The sequence below is a fragment of the Notechis scutatus genome, chromosome 1 (genome assembly GCF_049901735.1).
Source record: "Notechis scutatus isolate UNSWTSFEM ecotype Mainland chromosome 1, rNotScu1.2, whole genome shotgun sequence".
Classification (NCBI taxonomy): domain Eukaryota; kingdom Metazoa; phylum Chordata; class Lepidosauria; order Squamata; family Elapidae; genus Notechis; species Notechis scutatus.
This window is the reverse complement of record NC_142009.1, coordinates 18,619,213-18,637,512: the sequence shown is the minus strand read 5'-3', so window position 1 is coordinate 18,637,512 and position 18,300 is coordinate 18,619,213. Positions and strand designations below refer to the sequence as shown.

At 39.2% G+C, this 18,300-nt stretch overlaps 2 protein-coding genes across 4 annotated transcripts in view; one reads left to right on the top strand and one right to left on the bottom strand.

Moving 5' to 3' along the window:
• The window catches only part of LRWD1 (leucine rich repeats and WD repeat domain containing 1), a 36,504-nt gene extending 24,178 nt beyond the window's left edge, over positions 1–12,326 (top strand). For all 3 annotated transcript variants that reach the window (XM_026672395.2, XM_087944963.1, XM_026672394.2), the window contains 12 exons: positions 135–287; positions 620–829; positions 2,283–2,621; positions 2,842–2,968; positions 3,909–4,018; positions 5,606–5,813; positions 7,215–7,287; positions 7,374–7,517; positions 8,531–8,628; positions 9,780–9,938; positions 10,386–10,510; positions 11,866–12,326. In XM_026672395.2, coding sequence (XP_026528180.2) covers positions 135–287; positions 620–829; positions 2,283–2,621; positions 2,842–2,968; positions 3,909–4,018; positions 5,606–5,813; positions 7,215–7,287; positions 7,374–7,517; positions 8,531–8,628; positions 9,780–9,938; positions 10,386–10,510; positions 11,866–12,006 — 1,887 coding nt within the window. In that variant the 3' untranslated portion in view covers positions 12,007–12,326. The remainder of the gene's footprint in view (positions 1–134; positions 288–619; positions 830–2,282; positions 2,622–2,841; positions 2,969–3,908; positions 4,019–5,605; positions 5,814–7,214; positions 7,288–7,373; positions 7,518–8,530; positions 8,629–9,779; positions 9,939–10,385; positions 10,511–11,865) is intronic.
• A 1,262-nt stretch (positions 12,327–13,588) lies between these two features.
• LOC113415141 (DNA-directed RNA polymerase II subunit RPB11-a) lies at positions 13,589–18,201 on the bottom strand. Its single transcript, XM_026672415.2, has 4 exons — positions 18,077–18,201; positions 15,463–15,552; positions 14,713–14,887; positions 13,589–13,800 (listed from the first exon to the last, which is right to left on the bottom strand). Exons 1-4 carry the CDS (start codon positions 18,127–18,129, stop codon positions 13,765–13,767), a joined length of 354 nt encoding a protein of 117 aa, XP_026528200.1. The 5' UTR covers positions 18,130–18,201; the 3' UTR covers positions 13,589–13,764.
• Positions 18,202–18,300: the final 99 nt, after the last annotated feature.

Genomic DNA, 18,300 nt, shown 5'->3' with positions numbered 1-18,300 from the left:
TTGCTACTTTATCTGCTGGACACTTGAACAGAGTGTGTTAGCTAAACATTTCTAACATTGCATCATGGAAAGTTTTGTATAGGACCATGTATGGCTTCCCAGATAACTTCATTATATGTCTGCCTTTTTTCTAGGTCTCTGCTCATTGGGGAAAAAATTTTCAAAACCAGATGCCTAAAACATTGTCTTCTGAACAACTGAAGCCAATTAGAAAAAAGTTCATCAGGTCTGCACAAGCTCATGTAGCATATGGTCCCAGCTCACTCAGCGATTTCACACGTTGGAGGGTAAATTCAGACTATGAATTGTTTGCAGTCTTGTCACATAGATATGTAGAATTTTGGTCAGTAGATGACATTTAGAAAAAAGTAGCGCAGCAAAGCCAGAGTGTTTAACCAATATGATAGCTTTGTGAGACATAACCTTCACACATGAAATCAAGACACCACTAACTGGTGGTAAGTCAGAACAAAGCTTACAGTAGTTAGAGTTAGCATTACTGTTAGAGTTAAGGCTTTTTTGAAGTCTACACACCTTAAAGTTGCTGAGGTTGAGAGACACTATTCTAAATTCCTTTCCTATTATAACAATTTCACAAGTCTGTATTCTCTTATTTTAGGTGAAAATGATTGCTGAGGAATTCCTCACTTCGTTGATTAATGAAGAACATAAGCCTGCTACAGAAACAGCAGCAGAATCAATAGAGGAGCAAGAGGAGGAGGAGGAAGAAGAAGAGGAGGAGGAGGAGAAAGAAGAGGACGAAGAAGAAGAAGAAAAAGAAGAAATTAAAAAAAATACCACGGAGGCTGACAAAAAAGTTACTGCTAAGGTCAGAACTCAAGAACTTCTTTGTTGGACCACCTCAGTCAAATTCAGAGATCTTCCATCATTAGTTCTGGATAGGAATATGTTGTCCCATGTGAAACTGCTACAGAGTTTGGGAGATTTCCTGTCCTTGAACAATTTAAACCATTTTTCCAATGCAAGCAGTACAATAAAATATCCTCTCTTTTAATGTTCCCCTTTAATAATGTTTCCATCGTTTAGGAAGCAATCCCCATCAAATACAGGGAAATCTGTTTGGAAGTATTGTTTCACACATGATAAACTACTCTCTGTAAACCACATGTCTTAATGCAGTAAGTGACGCTAATCTATATGACTTATGTCAGGAAAGGATTTTGTGCGTATTTTATCATAGAAAATTCATTCTGGAAGGAAGGTTGTAGCATTTTTTTTCCAGTGCTGTGTAAGAGATATAATTTTGCAGTTGCCAAAATGGAATTTTACACCAAAATGGAATGGCTAGAGAGAAGTTCCCTGAAGGTGGGCTCCAACATGAATCTGAAAGCTCAGAAAACAAAACTTCTGGTCCCGGTGACCGACCCAAATTGGATCCATGGAATTTTATTATCTATTTATCAAATTTTAAAACCATTCATCTCCCTCGTAGAGAGACTCTGGGCTTGTACAGATAAAATATCAAATTATAAAAACAGTATATACAATGTAAAATTTAAAAAGGCAAGAGTGAATTAAAAATCTGTGAAAGTTAAAAGGCAGGGGGAAGGATTTTTCAAGTACTAACCAGCCTCCCAGCTGCAGGCTCTTATGTGAGCCCTAAACTAAGCCGCCGAGCCCTTTTTTTACTCCTTTTCTGGAAGGCCAAAAGAATGGGGGGCCCTCACTTCCAGGAGGAGAAAATTCCACAGGCTGGGGAACGGCTGAGAAGACTCTCTTCCTGGATTCCACCAGTTGGAATTCTTTAACTGACAAGTCTGCAACATACCTTTCCTACCTGACTGGGTGGGAGAGCCCAATATCATGGAACAAAAATGGTTCTAAAGATAACCTGGCCCATGCCATGTAAGGCTTGAAAGGTCGTAACCAACACCTCGAACTGGAACCAGACGTAAACTGGCACCCAGCGCAGCTTGCACAGTAAAAGTATTACATGAACCATTCTTGAATGCCTAAGATTACCTGTGAGACCGCATTCTATATCAGCTAAAGCTTCTGGATATCTTTCGAGGCTGGCCCCATGTACAGCATACTGCAACAGTCTAGTGGATTATGAATGGATTATTTTCCGTTAATGCCAGTAGGAAAGGTAACAGTGGATGGTGCTGTCTCAGATGTGAAAATAATATTCATCTGATTGGGGGATATTGTAGATTTAAGCAGAAGTCCAGGCAAATTTCTCTGTTGGGAAAGTTACCTTGCACAATTGAGATTACTTTGACAATAACATGTTGAACATTGCTGATTTTTATTTTTACTAGAGACCAGTAACTCCCAGCAAAAGGAAAGGGGCTCGTTCCAAAGGAAGAGCAAAGAGCAAGAGATCCCATTCTCAAAGCAGTTCCAAGGAAGAAGCATCACCCAGCCCCAAGAAGCTCAGCCGCTTGCAGGATGAGCACAATACTGAGGCCACAAAAGCCTCTCGCACACAGGCCAAGGAATCCCAGACCCCTCCGGATCCTGACGGAGCCCATCGGAATGGAGGGAGGCTTCCAAAAGCACAAAGCTACAAAAAGGTCACTCAGCAGAAAGAAGAGCACAAAGAGGAAGAGGATGAAAGAGATGTTTGCAGCACTCCAGTGAAGGACTTGGAATGTGAGGTAACCCATTTGCTTCCACTGTCAAGGATATATATAGTATATTAACTCTGCGAGTCACTTTGTTATATAATGATGTGGCAAAGGGCTACTTTAAAAAGCTTGACTTTAAAACATGGCTGTGTTGTGCACCTAACTAGATTTTAACTCCATCCAGAAAACCTATGTTTTGTTCTACGTATCACGGGACATTGTGTGTTCAAAGCTTTCTGCCTTCTTACAGGAAACAATTACCCTCGAACCGGTCCATTTTCTACAATGTCATAGTAAGGCCAACAACAGGGATGACTTCAAGACCCAATTATGGGCCTGTGTTTTTGAGCCACCGCTAGATTGTGGGACGAGAAAAGGTGAGCATGGTCTAGTGGCTTGGGCTGTCCTAAAAGAAAAATGCCAGTCAATAAATCTGATTACAGGAACACTAATTCTTCTTGTGAATTCTGAATTTTTATGCATATTGTTCCATAATTTTTACATGTTTGCTTTTTCCAGAAACTTGCTTATTTGCATTTCAAATATGAAGGTGTATTTGTATTTCAAATACAGGAGCTGCTATTTTTCAGTACATTTATAATTCATGGTATTCCAGTAGTAAAGAAATTGCAGTTGCCATGTGGTGATCAGTCTGGTGCCCACTCCTAATTTAATAAAAATGCAAAGAGACAGAACCAAATTAGGACTTAAAGTTTTTGGCGAAGGGCCTAATTCTAATGTTATATGTTAAAAGAGTATCAGGCTTGTCTGGGAAACTTTACTCTTGCAGTACAGGTAGTCTCACTTAACCACCACAATTGGTATTGCCAACTCCATCGTTGAGTCATTAAGTGAGATGTCATATGACTGCAACTTGTAATGTCACTGTAAATTTCTCTATTGACCCTGCTTGTCAGAAGCTGGTTGCAAAGCATGTAAAGGCAATCATGTGATCATGGGACACCATGACAGTCGTAAACATACACTTGTTACAAAAGACTTGAATCATGTGACCATGGAGATGCTGCATGGATTGTAAATGCAAGGACTGGTTGTGAAATTACTTTTTTAGCGCTCTCATAACGTCAGACAGTTACTAGCAGGACAGTCATTAAGTGAAGTCTACCTGTATGAAGAATAAACTGGCCTACTAAATTGAGTGTAGTAATGCTTGATTCACACTTATAAAAGTACATAGATAATAGGTATGGAATATACACATCGTAAGTATTTGAATATCTTTCACTTCTACAGCAATTGAAAACAGGAGGCTTATGATGACAAGAGGATTACAGTCACTGTGCTTTTATCTTTCAGACCCTGTGGTGAGCTCTTCTAGGACAGCAGCTACCTGTGGCGGAGATTCTGTTTGTTTGGTTGACTGTGAAACAGGCATTGTTTTGAAAAAGTACAAAGTGACTGGGGAGGTAAGGGAAACACAATTGCTCTCGACTTTCTGCTTTTTATTTAATGGGACATTGATCAAAAGTTTTATTAATGCAGTGATGTCCCTTAATGCACCCCACGACTTAACACTGCAACTGTGTTGAATTCTATTCTTCAAAATACCTGAATTCTATAACTATAAAGCTTTCTGTTGAATTGAAATTTGTCATCAGAAGAGTGGCAGGATGCTGCTAAATTATAATCAGAAAATCTTTAAAAAGCGAACGTGAGTAAACTATTATCCCTTCCCCCTTACAAATTCAGTGCAGTTTTTAACAGGTTTGTGTATAAGTTAGAATGTTTGGACTTCCAGGGGAAAAAATAGCAAACTGAAGATATCTCCGCAAAAGGTAGACCGAATGACTGCGGCAGAATAAAGAATCAGCAAGTAGACACGCTCTTCATAATTCCTCTCCTGAGTGAGGAGAGGACGTGATCATCCACAAGTGCTCCAGATAGTTACTTCTTGTATAGAGACTACAAAATGGCAGTCTTTGGAGAGTTTAGAGCTCTGACTGATGAGGGAGATAATCATCTTGCTCAAATGATGGTTGATGGCATTGAAAGGTCACTATATTCACATATTTCATTTTCTAATCACTTTCAGAAATTGCTTTTAACTGCTTCTACTATTAGGAACCTTGCTGTGGATAGATAAGCCTGAAAACATTAGATGAGTTTCCTTCAATCCTTAGTGAAAGATGTTTAAACACAAGTTAAGGATTTTTTTAAAAAGTTTTTCAATAAACAGCAAAAAGGTGATTAAAAGTTTAATTTTGGAAAGTTACAAATGGAATAAGTATACAGTTATAGGATGAAGCAAAATATTTTAATGTTGAACATATTAAAAGATATTTTTGAATAATGGACTTGAGTATCTGTCTTTAGATTGCATCAAAAAGACATTATGAAGGAAGAAAGTTCTTTCTGACAAGACCAGGCTGAGTTGAAACTGAATTTCTACAAGAAATGGAAAAATATGCTATACCGAACATGCAAAATAATCCAGTTGATGTCTTAATAATTAAAAGGGATATATGTATAACAAACCAAGAGATACCTGGATATGCAAACCTGGATAATTTTCCTGTATTGGATTTGCAGAAGAGTCTGGTTAAAGCTTTGAAAAAAATTGTGGGGTGGGGCAAAGAAAAAAGGAAAAGAAATCAAGTTCTATTTAAAACATTATTTAAGGGGATTAAAAGACTGAAATGGCAAGGGTTTGTTTAAAAAGAGATGTGGGGAAAAGAGATTATTTGTTATACGGTATTTTAAGAGAAGATAATCTACTAAAATTGTTTATATTCTCATGACGGGAGAAATAACTACTTTATGTTCTTCTTTTGCTTTATTACATTCTTAGTTTTCTTTCTTATTGTTTTTTCTTTTTTATGCACTTCTATTTTTTCTTTTTCCTTTTGGTTTAGTTTTTTTAAATCATTGTAAGGGCAATTTTTTCATAAAACTACTGTTAAAAAAATTGTTTGGTGCCCATGGTTGTTTTTATCCAAGTCTACCTAAACTTCTAGTCTTGCATGGCTTCCTCTTCACCAATACTTTTTCACCAGGAGTTTTACACTGTCACATGGACAACTCTGACAATGGTAACAAGTGATGGGAGAAAGAAAAAACACAACGTTTTGGCTGCTGCTGGGAGAAGAGGAATCGTAAAGCTAATTCATGTGACTGCCGATTACTGTTATGGAGAAATCAAGGCTCACAAGAAACCCATTGCTACTGCTTGCTTTAGTCCAACCTGTGAAACGCACCTTTTCAGTAAGACACCTTATGTTCTCCCATCACTCATTTCTTCTCAGCAGTCCACCATTTTTGAGTCAAGGCAAGAGCAGACTGCCTTGCTTGGTCTGCAAGTACAAAGATTAATACCGTATTTGCCGGGCGTATAAGACGACTGGGCGTATAAGACAGAGCCCCAACATTTCCACTCAAAATATAGTTTTTGTTATATACTCGCCGTATAAGACGACCCCCCACTTGGAGGCATGCTTTTCAGGGCAAAAAGTCATCTTAACACTTGGGGTATTCTGGATATAATTCTTGATTGACACCCCCGCCCCTTTCCCCCAAACTTACAAAGCCACCAAAATGCTTTAGAGAGGCAGCTTCGCCTTTCTCAGGCTGGCACTCAATTCCTCTCCCTTTCTTTGTGACAGCCCCGCGTGCGTGCCATCGGGACTCCAAGAGTGGGGGATGGACAGCTGCCAACTCCCCCTCTCTCTCTCCCTCTCTCTCTCTCTCTCTGTGTGTGTGTGGTGTGGAGGGTAATTCCGGCTATCTCTGGCCTCCGCTCGGTTTTAAAGTCGCTTGGCCGGTTCCCAAGTCGCATGCGCCGCTGGCCGGGAGGCGCGGCGCGGGTGGAAGCTCAGTGCAGGGAGGCGGATCTTTCTCTCTAAGCGGGGAGGGAGGAGGGGACAAGAGGAGGGACGGGACAGGGGCGGGAGGAGGTTGCTCGCCTTCTTCCACCGCCCACCGGACCCTTTTCTTCCCAAGGGGACCCTGGAAAGCAGCTCGGGAGCCGGGTGGCCCTGCCCAGCGGGGTCCCATCAGGAACTTCCCGAGGACACCCCCGCCCCAAGCACAGCCCTCCCGGTCTTTCAAAGAGGGAGGGAGAAGCGGAGGAGCAAATTGCCGCCCCCGCCCCGCTGCCCAGAAGGAGGGTGCCACAGTCCACCCACCACCTTCTCCCCCCACTCCCCGGGCCATTACGCGGCTCGGGGCTAGCTGGGCGAAGCGGCCCGCCAGAGACTCTCCCGCTCCACCCCACCCCACCTCCAGATTGGCCTCCGCAGCGCCCGAGCCGGGCGGAGGGTGGGTGGGTGGGTGGGTGGGAGGAGGAGGAAGAGAGAGACTCCGGCTGGGCTTGAAGGGGCTTCGCAAGTTGCGGAGCTCCGCCCCGTCGCTCTTGCACCGAGTGACAACGTATTACCGGCGTATAAGACGACCCCCACTTGGAGGCATGTTTTTCAGGGCAAAAAGTCGTCTTATACGCCGGCAAATACGGTAAGCTAAATCTCATGTTGTCATCTTTGGAAATAGCTGCAATATTCTGGGGTTCTGAGTTTGAAGGAGGTGGGTCTTATTTTCTTAATTTGTTATTTGGAAGCCTATATTTTTATTTCATTGCATCTCTTTTTTCTCTCATCTGTCTCCCAACAGCTGCCTCCTATGACAAAAAAATATGTGCATGGGACATTGGAATTCCAGACTGTGACTATAACTTCAAAGAAAGGTAATGATATAGGATTCCACCTTTCACATCTGCAAAGCAATGTTTGCATTAAAAGAAGAGTGACTAAAATGTATTTCATTTGTTAGGCAACTGATGGTACTGGAAACCATTTCCACACCTTTACGTATTGCCTTAGTACCCTCTTGCCCAGATCGGTTCTTGGTGGCTGGTTGCGAACAGGGCTGCTTTGCCTGGGATATTAGACTGGATGATAAGCCGCAGAAAAACAGGTGAGTAGAAGGTGTCTTCCTGGGGAAAATCTAATTGTGTGGCTGCTAAGAATTTATACCAATTTTATGGCATGTAATCAGCTCATGCCTCATATTGGAAAGATAAATTACAAGTAGTCCTTGAATTACAACTGTGAGCCTGGCAATTCTAGTCATAAGTTGTGACAGTCATAAAGCATGTTATCACATCAGCAAACCTGATCTCATAACTTTTTTTGTGGCAGTTGTTAAGCAAACATGGTGGCTATAAACTCATTGTGGACTCATTGTTTGCTAAGGGGCATTCCCCCTCCCCCCCCCCCAGTGTTTAGTGGTTGTAATTGGGACACTACATCTTTCATCAAAAGAAAACTACACCTCTTTTTTGCCTATTCTATATAAAAAATTGGCAATTTTTTTTGATAAGAGATCTCTTTGATATCAAACTGTCCTTTACAGGTAGGCAAAAATAAAAAGAGAAGTTAAAACTGAAATTATATTTTAAAATTGGAGTTGGAAAAAATAAGTAGCATTTTTTCAGAGAACTCCAAAACTGCATATATTTTTTTGCTACTTATGCAATCCATCTGTGGCTTGGACCCTGAATGGCAAATCAGTTACAATATAACTCTGACTTGTAGTTAGTTATGCCAAATTTAATGCTTTCTATATTCTCCTTACATGTAAAAATGATTAGCCAGCAATGCTAACATCATATAAATGTTTCCAGTTGTCTACTGTTTTTCTAACAGGGGTTGTTCAAATCTTAGGGTATATTTTTTTCTTCATCTAAATTAATGATTTATCTAGTTAGAGACTAATGGACTGGTCCCAGTGTTCAGCCACTGAACTGTGGTCCAAATTCTGTCAAGATTAACAGTACAAACTACTACAGCCTATGCACTTTAAAGATGTCTATGTGTTATAAAGGTTTAAAAACAATATATTTAATATTAGAGAATTTGCTTACTGTAGGTTAAAGTTACAGTAATTGCTCAATAGATTGATTCTTATTTTATTTTCTAACATTTCAGAGCTTTTGAAGTTGAATTTCAATTTCCAGATGATGAAGGGAATGACACATCTTCTCACCAGGTGGATGGCCTAGCCTTTCTGAATGAAGACATTGTAGGTAAGAAATAAGCATTATGATATGTCTAAGTAAATTAGGGAAATTCATTAGAACATCTTTTTTTTTTTTTTGCATGATCATTTTTTACAAAGAGCCTGTCCCAGGCAAAATAGCAACACATATTCTCAAAATATCTTTTGGCTTAACATGTACATTTAGAAAACAGGGTGGAAGAGGATGAAATGGAAAAACTAAGAGATTAGTATTCCCTCAGAGCTGCTGACCTTGAGTGTAAGGTAAGAATGTTGACTCCCACATCTACATTTACAGAGTAATAATAGAGAAGGAAAATGTTACAATTCTGTGTTAATTCAGTCTGTTGTTCTAGATCAGTGGTTCCCAACCTTTTTTTCGCCCCGCACCCCTAAAGAAATTTCACTCGAACCTCGCACCCCCTGAAATAAATAATAAATAAAAATGCCAACATATAGCCAATATCCTATTATTTACCTGGACTTTTCTCGCACCCCCTGGAATATTGTCTCGCACACCCAGGGGGTACGAGCACCCCAGGTTGGGAACCCCTGTTCTAGAAAGAATAAGGAGGCTTTGTCCAAACAAGACTTGCATGGAGTTTTTTCCAGGCTGTTCCATGCTTAGTCCAAACATAGAAAATTCTAAAGTCCCTACTATCTATTAGAACTCTTCTATCTTGATCTATTTTAATTTAGAATAATTAATGATACCTGAGAGGAACCTATCATTTTAGGCTAGACACAAGTTTTCCAACTTTGGGAATGTCCAGGACTGTGGACATCAACTCCCAGAATTTTCATCAATCGTCATGGAATTCTGGGAGTTGATATCCATGCTCCTGAAAATTCCCAAAGTTGGAAAAGATTGCTATATGCACATTGGGCCAAATCCACTGAATTCAGTTAATTGATGTAAAAGGCATTTTACAGGATGGGTTGTAAGTTATGAGCTTATAGTCATAGTTGTATTATTAGGGGCTTTATTTTAAGATCACACCATAATTGCCAGAAAATAAATGTTGTGATGCCATTAATATCACACATTTTACTGAGCCTGCTGTGATACTTGCCTTAATGACAATTGCCTTCAACAGTAGCCAATATAGGAAGAAATGCTGATCTAGCAGTAGATCCATTGTTTAGCAAGGCTACTAGTGTTTTTTTCCCCCTCTTCAGTTACCAAGAGTTCAAAGAGAGCATCTATAAACCTCTGGAGCTGGAGTCGCTCTTTCAAACAAGGCAAAGGTGGGCGGAGGACAGTGCAGGCTGTCATCCTGGCTGAACTGGAATGGTCTTCAACAGATCTTCCTTACCTCACTCTCAGCACATGCCCAAGTAAGTGCTGGTATCATGTCTGAATAGCCATGGATATAGTTCCGTCCACGTCTCTGGCACAAACATGTCCTCTGCCACCATTTTAGTCTATTACAGCTGCTATTGCTTATGTTGTCCCCCCAGATAAGCTTGATCAGTTGGGTTAGGAATTTGGGAATGCTATTAAGTAGTAACAGATGATCAACAATGTGTTGTATTTTATGAAATACTGCAGTTCCAGATTAATCTAGGCTTACCTTTGGGGCAGTAGATGATGTTAGCTCCCTGGTTTCAATCCTCAACGTGCCAGGACTCCAGACAATCATTGGGAGAGAGGTGGAGTAAGGATATAGTTGGTAGGAAGGGTGGATGCTGATAAGTGAACTGAGAAGGAGCCCCCAGCAAGATGAGCTTCAAATGTGGAATTCAAGCCTGAACAATTTGGTGATACTTGTTTTACTTTTGCAGCAGAAGAATATGTGTTCTGTGGTGATGAGAAAGGAAGCATCTGGATGTATGACCTCAGCAACCATTTGTCAGCTCTTTGTGCCACCAAGGAAGATTGCCCAACCGAGAGAATAGGGCCTTCCCAGGTATTCAAGGATGTATAGTCCAATATTGGTTGATTTGAGTTATAATAAATGTTTTCATTTCATTTATTCGATTTTGAGGTCACTCAATGCTAAAATGTTCTGGGTAGCTTACAGTGTATTTATTTATTGAATTTATAAATTAAATTTATAAACTTAAAAGTTTAAAGAGCACATGGGTAAGCCTCAGCTTATGACAGTAGTTGTGATCAAAATTTCCATTGCTAAGCAATGCAGTCGTAAAGCATTATGGCATTCCTTAACCATTCCTGCAGTTCTGATTTCCACCATTTATTGAATCCCATGGTTGTTAAACAAGGCAACTTCCTGCCAGGTTTTTACAACCAAGTTAGTTTGTAAGCAGGCTGGCTGGCAGGTAAGTAAGTGGCTGCTAGAAGGTGAAAGGGGGTATGAGGAAAGCACATTGAGGCTTAGGGAGGCACATTGAGGCAAGGGGTGTGTGCAAATGGATAGCATAGCACAAGTGCAGAAGGGTTAGGAGAGAGTGAATGGATGGGGGACATTTACCGCAGTGACTTGTGACCTTCTCTGTTGGCTTCCTGGTTGACTTTCTGGGGAAGCTCCTAAATGGAGATCATGATCCTGGGGCACTGCAATAAATGTGACCTGATTGCCAAACACAGATTATAATCATGTGTCCACAGGGATGCTGGGTGGCTGGAATTCCAAGGACCAGTTATAATCCTCATTCGTTTAGCATAACTTCAGATGATTGCTAAATGATCATTGCACACGTGCTAGCCTTGCATTAATTGAAATTTGGGTTACTCAAACAACCTGGCATCGATTTACAATTTGCACTAAAATAAAATTTAAATAGTTTAATTAAGGATTAAAATTCAAAAAAAAGCATAACTCTATTAGGCATGTTGTTTGGGGGGTTCATTTAAACTTGTACTAATCATGATCTACCTATCTCAATAGTAGAGTTAGGTATAGAGGCAAACCTGAGGTGGGGGGGGGGGGGTATCTCCTTTTAATCCACCAATTTATAACAACCTCAAATTTATTGATTCTTACTAACCCAATTCAGTGCTATCAATGGTGTCACAAAGGCTGCGGAAAAAATTCTTTTAAATTGAACTTAACATATGGTCCTAATTCTTTGCATCTGACAGAGGGATGGGTATGAGAAGATCTCAGCACGGCTAAGATTTGACAAACCTTTATATACCCATATATATAAATTTGTCAGGATTAATATAAAGACTCTTAGCTTTTGACAAACATCCATTGCAATTTTAAAGAAAGTAGCTGATCTCCTAAACATTTTATAGTGCAATAATTTTGTGAATCTCATGAGTTTCTGGATAAATTCCCTCTCTTTTCCCACATAGATTCTAAAGTGGCCGGAATTGAAGGCAAATGGCGAGTTGCTGACAGATGTCTTGGTGAACAATGTGGTCACAGATCCCACTTTTACGTATCTAGTCGCGCTGACAGATGTCAACATTGCCGCAATATGGAAGAAAGTCTAGCTGGGATGACAACCCAGAAGGAGCAATCCCATTTTTTCAACCACATTTCAGTAGTGCAGTATTTGTGACTGTTCTGAGAATAATCAGGGTGGGTTAGGGATAGGGATGGGAGTTGGTGGGATGAAATTCATATATATATATGTAAGAATTATATATATATCTCAAATGCAAGAAAATCAACCAAAGGTATTGGATGGAACTACATGAAGTTGTTGCCAATGCCGACATCTTTTAACTGTGACTTTGCTTTATTTGTGTCTTAAGTGTATTTGTTTTATAGGACAGTATTTAATAAAACTTGATACAACATAATTGAAACACTTTTTAAGAAATATGTTAAATATATTTACTTAGGCCACTATCTTGAAGGATCTTGGTGAAAGCTACCTATCCCAAGTTTGCATTGTGCAGGCAGGACTGTTGAACCCACTGAAAAGAAATATTCTTAATTGTAGAGTAATGTGGACTTGTATGTACAAGGATAATTTCATTCAGGCAATTGCATAAAGATTCTCCTTTGAGCAAATTGCAAAAAGGGGGAAGCATGAGAACCTTCTTTAGTGAAAACTATTATCTCATAAGGTGCGGACATAAGTAAAATTTAATTTCCTAATTCTTCATCAGCTGACTGTTGGTGTAATTAACTTTGTCTATTTGCCTACTCTTAGGGAACAATGGCTGTTCTGCAATGAATTCCCTACTCCTTTCTGTTATATACAATTGCCTCTGGGGATACCCTGAGGCACAAAAAATATGTGCTTGAAAAAGCATATTGAGTCAACTTCAAGTGGCTACCAAGAGAGAAGGCTGAAGCATCAACTTTAAAAAAAATAGTGATGGAATACTTCATTCTTCCCACATTTGCAGAACATAATCAGTACTATTATCTAAACTGGAAAAGGGCGCCTTATACTCAATGCAGCTGTTTAATTTGGATGATTAGGTGATCTTTTCTTGCGGGGAAGGGTTCTGAGAAGATACATTTCCCCTTATCAATTACATTTTAATAAGAATTTTCTTCCAAATTTTGCCTTCCTTCAGCAGAAAGGCAAGTGATAAGTGCAAGAATTAAATATACATAAAATAAAATGGAGCCAGAACTAGAATAAAAAACCTAAGCCTCATTCAATCCAGAGAGCATAAAGTGTGAATCTCTGGTACTGCATGTAGTAGAGAATGCTACATTTTAAAAAATGTTCAGCAAACTACATGAAAGAGGCAACTAGAATACTTGCACTTAAAACAATATAGGATTTAATTCAAGAGTCAGTTACTTCTCTACCAATACTGAAACGGAAAACTACCCCATCCCCTAGTTAAAATTTCAATCAGATATTGTACATAGACATACAGTTGGCCTGCATAATTTAAAAAGAGCAGTATCTTAGCAGTAAAGCAAATAAGAATTATACCAAGGCACATCTTGAGAAAGCAGAGTAAAAACTATGCATCTGAAAGAAAATCGAGGTATTTCTAATTGAAATGGAAAGCACACGGTATATTGTCAGTTTTAAATCAGGAGGGAATTTCAACAACTATTTTACTATGTTTTTGCTGAAGCTATGAATCACTTCAAAAGAGCAACAATTAAGAAGTATAATTTATTAGCCATCATAAGCCAACTTGAACTTTCATGTAAATGACCTATATTGAAATTTCTTAGATGTTATGTAGCAAAGTAATCATAAATACATTTCTTGTAGACTACTACATTGAAAAATGAATTTTATTTACAAATATATTTGATAAACATTACTACTACTCAATTCCTTCTTGTTTGTCTTTGATGGCAACCTAAGAGAAAAATAAACACATGGTAACTGGAAAATAAAAATAAATAAATAAAATAAAAATCTTGACAATTTCATTTAAGATCTGAGTATAAAAGTATTAAGTTTCCCTTGTTGCAGAAAAGAGCTGCCATTATTCCAAATCTATCTGAACTTCAAAATGCATGAGCTAAACCTAACCAGACAAAATGTATTTATAGCCCACCTTTATTATTTTTACAAATAACTGAAGCCATTTAATTATCCATCATCATTAATGTGAAATTATCTAAGAAGATGCAACATTTTACTTGTGATTTTTCTCATCCTTCGCAGAAAACCAAGCCATCTGAAAAGTCAACACAGCTGTTTAAAATGCCAACTCTTTCTCTGTACCTAATTATTCATGGCAAGCTCCATTACTACCAGAAACACAATTAGATGGAAATGTCACAAAGGACATTCTTAGTTAGGGCAACGAGGATACAAAACTCCCTGCCATAGAAGATTGATACATTGGTTTCTGATGATGTTTGACATCCATGTGACTTTATTGCCCAGAACTCACATATTGGAGGTGGGAATAGATGATGGATCGTGGAGCCTATTCAGATCAAAAAGTATTAACAGGCAATTTTCTTGATGTCTTATTGTCTAACAACTACATACTTGAATGTCTTATGGGTGATAACTCCCAGATTCTGCTTCCCTAGAAGGCTTAACCTGCCTCAATCTCAAGTTTCAATTTTCAGCACCAAAATCCATCTTGCTATAAGGGTAGATGCATAATTCAACGCCCCAATGAAACTTTAAGTATTTAACAGAGCTGAAATATCTCACCTAATTCACAGACATAGCTTTAGGTTTCATCATTCTGCCCTTGGCAAGAAGCCCTCAGCCCCCAAAATCATGTGATTGTTAGGATCCGCTGACTTACCCGGAATCTTTCCTCAAGGAGAGAAAGCTCACTGATGAGATCTGTGATTGCATTGGTAAAAGCTTCTTGAGGGCTGTAATCGGGGGTTGTCTGAACACGAATTATTATTTTATGTTCAAGGGGATGGGGAACTTTGTATCCTGCAAATAACACTTGAGGGTCTTTCAACAATTGCCTGGGGAAAAACAGACAAAATTTTATTGTTAAAATTATAACTGATGCTGGATGACTAAGGGCCAATTAGTCTCAAGGTTCATTTCCAAGACAGCTTTGGAAGCATACAATAACAATGCAAAGAATATGTTTCTTGTTGCTCATTTTTAACAATGTATATTTGCACTGACTGTTGAAGCCAAAATAACGCTATCGATTAGAAAAAGAACCCACTAGTATTGAAAGATCCCAATAATTTACAAGGTTCTACAAAATTTCAAGGGGGAAAAATCAATTAGAAAAAAGAAAACTAATCAATAAGATTATATTGAGTGTGATGATTAAAACATGAAAAGTTTTAGCATATTGCGGAACAGAATTCTGGAAAAAAAGCTAAATATATAAATATGTATGTCCTTCATCACTGTTGTAGATTAAATTACACCACCTCTCCACATGGTCTATATATTCTGGGGTTTTACAAGTAACATTTGGTAGAGATATTGAAAACCTCACTATTTTTTCTGCATTTCTTGGCAGTTGATCAATTTAATTGCATTCATCAATTTTGTAAGAATAAGAATCACTACTACTCACGACTTGATTATATTCCCAAGAGTGTGATCTTCTTTGTTGATTGTAAACAGACAAGCATTTGGCACTTTTGTATCCTTATTTATTGTAATCCTTCAATGAGACAGACCAGGGGGAAAAAGGGGGGCCATATTAACACCAGCTTGTGCAGTCTTCTCTTATACATAATCATGCAACAATGTTACAACTGTTTTATGTAAACCTAGATTATGTTAATCCATCCTAAATAGTTCATGCTAACAGATCAAAACTTTCAAGGATTCTGACAGGAACTTTTGAAAACCTGCAATAGACAAGTTTTACTTTCTCAGGCCAGGCGAGGAAGGGGAGGGCGAGGGGTGGGGCCAGCCAGTGGTAGGATCACCCAACGGAGCCACAGCAGAGGGCCCAAAGAGCCGCATGCAGCTCCAGAGCCAGTGGTTACTGACACCCACCTTAGAGGAAATAAATCTACATGTTTATTTGGGGACAAACAAAATCGAGCAAGTCCTAAAACCTGGTGAAAATCAATTAGCATATACAAAGCCATAATACGCAAATGATAAACCAAAACACGCAACAGATACCTTTACAAAATTTGAATAGTCCTGCCAAATAGATAACAGGAGGAGGAAATCAGAAAAAAATGCAAAATATGCATTCAGAAATCATCAAGAAACTGAGGGCCACACAACTATAAGTTGGGTTCTGTTGTACTGTATTTTCTTTTACATTTGATCATAACCTGTAATGTACAATGGATGTTTTGTGCCTTAGCAACCAAATTTCTGTAACTTTCTAACAGCAAGATAAGAATTTTCTCAGGTGGAAGTAACAAAAAGATATTCAGCTTTATGAACTATTTCAACTGACTGTAACTGTATCGTTTTACAACAGACTCAAAAAGACACTACATCTTTTCCCATGCTAACTTTTTTCCCTACTTTTAAAACCATGCTCATTCAAGTGTCATCCTTAGTATTATGGGATGTTTAGCAAACTGTCCATCTTTCTGATCCAATTGGATAGGATGGTTTTTTTCTATCCACACAACTTTTCTTTTGTATTTCTTTTGTATTTCTGTTGTACTAAGTATAAAAGGTATTCCAAGGATTTGCCCCAGGTTCCTCCTGGTCTCTTATTTCAGAGAAACCCCCTCCCCTTGTCAGAGTAATAAATTGTATTAAATGATTTTCAGACTCAATTGCTTATTAGAGAAGAATGTGCTGAGGCAGAATCTGAAGCCCATTTGGCTATCAAAGCTAATGGATGAAATAAACATGAAGGAATGAAATAAATATGGAAAATATTTACACATACAAATATTTACACATACAAATTTCCAAGAGGCAATATACCAGTATACAGAATCAGAGTTGGAAGGGATGTTGGAGGTCATCTAGTTCAACTCCCTTCTCAGGCAGGAAACCCTATTCCAGGGGTCCCAAAACTTGGCAACTTTTAAGACTTGTGGATTTCAACTCCCTGGGAGTTGAAGTCCACAAGTCTTTAAGTTGCCGAGTTTGGAGACCTCTGCCCTATACCATGCAAATCTCTTGGATTTGCATATGTATTTTCAAAGCCCAGTACATCTATCTAGGTGCCAGCATATTGCTAAGTTTATCTACTCACAAAAAAATTAATGGGGTTGGACCTGATTAGGATTTGGACGAGATATATTTTAGGGTTGCTGGTTAGTCTGGTAAGTAAAAGGAAATAAACATCCAGGAAGTATCCAATGACAAAACATCTGCATTGTTTGCAAAACATTATACAGATGCACCCATGAAATCAACAGATGATGAGATCAATTGAGACCTTTTTTAAAAATTGTGCAGGGTTCGCAGGCATTGATTTTTCAAGATCTTGATGAATTTAACTTGGGGGGGAGTAATGGTCGGAGAGAAAGATTCTGGCCAAAACTCCGGCCCTATTTTTTGGCTAGATTTCTACCCCTTTTAAGGGGTAGGCAAGTTGATGCGAGCCGCCTTTAAGTTCCTTAAATCAGGGGTCCCCAAACTTGGCAACTTTAAGACTTGTGGACTTCAGCAATAGAGTGTTCAATGTCTGGAATACTCTACCCGACTCTGTAGTTTCTTCCCCAAACCCCAAAAACTTTAACCTTAGACTGTCTACTATTGACCTCACCCCTTTCCTAAGAGGTCTGTAGGGGGCGTGCATAAGCGCACCAACGTGCCTACCGTCCCTGTCCTATTGTTTCTCTTATTCTTCTTTTATTTTTCTTATATGTACCCATTTCATGTATTCACAACTATGTATACACTTATACTTATTATCTTGTAAACAATTGGCAAATCAAATAAATAAATAAATAAATAAACAAACTCCCAGAATTGCTATGCTGGCTGGAGAATTCTGGGAGTTGAAGTCCACAAGTCTTAAAGTTGCCAAGTTTGGAGACCTCCGCCTTAAATGAATGAAGAAAATCTTCCTTTCAGGAGTTCATGGCATCACGAATAGCCCTCCCACCCCATTTGCTCTACCCTTCCCCATCTTCCCTCTATGAAGGAGTTTGAGATACAGGGGCTAGCACAGACCTCCCCCCCACCCCCACCCTCCTAACCCTTAGGGACGATTTTGGCTGCCTCCCCCCGACCGTTTTCCCTCTCCCACTGACTTTTTCTCCCCTTCGAAGAGTAAAAAGGACTCGAAGGCCGGAGGGGCATTCATTCTCCCCACTGGTTTCTCGCAGACGTTTGAGAAATATACTTCCGGGGTCAAATTTCTACGACTCCTTCCGAGTTCAGGTTCCTTCTGCCAATATGGCGACCGTGCATCACCCAGCGGCAAGGAGGACGAAATGCTCCTTCGGGTCTCCAGCAGCAATTTGCCTTTTTCCTC

Bases quoted from the DNA above. Each gene is read 5' to 3' on its own strand.
- LOC113415141 (XM_026672415.2), bottom strand. From the start codon at position 18,129: ATGAATGCCCCTCCGGCCTTCGAGTCCTTTTTACTCTTCGAAGGGGAG. The intron at 15,553-18,076 runs GTCAGTGGGAGA...GTCTCATTGAAG, and splicing joins CTCTTCGAAGGGGAGAAAAA to GATTACAATAAATAAGGATA. The intron at 13,801-14,712 runs GTAAGTCAGCGG...TTTTTCTCTTAG, and splicing joins TCCTTGAGGAAAGATTCCGG to GTTGCCATCAAAGACAAACA.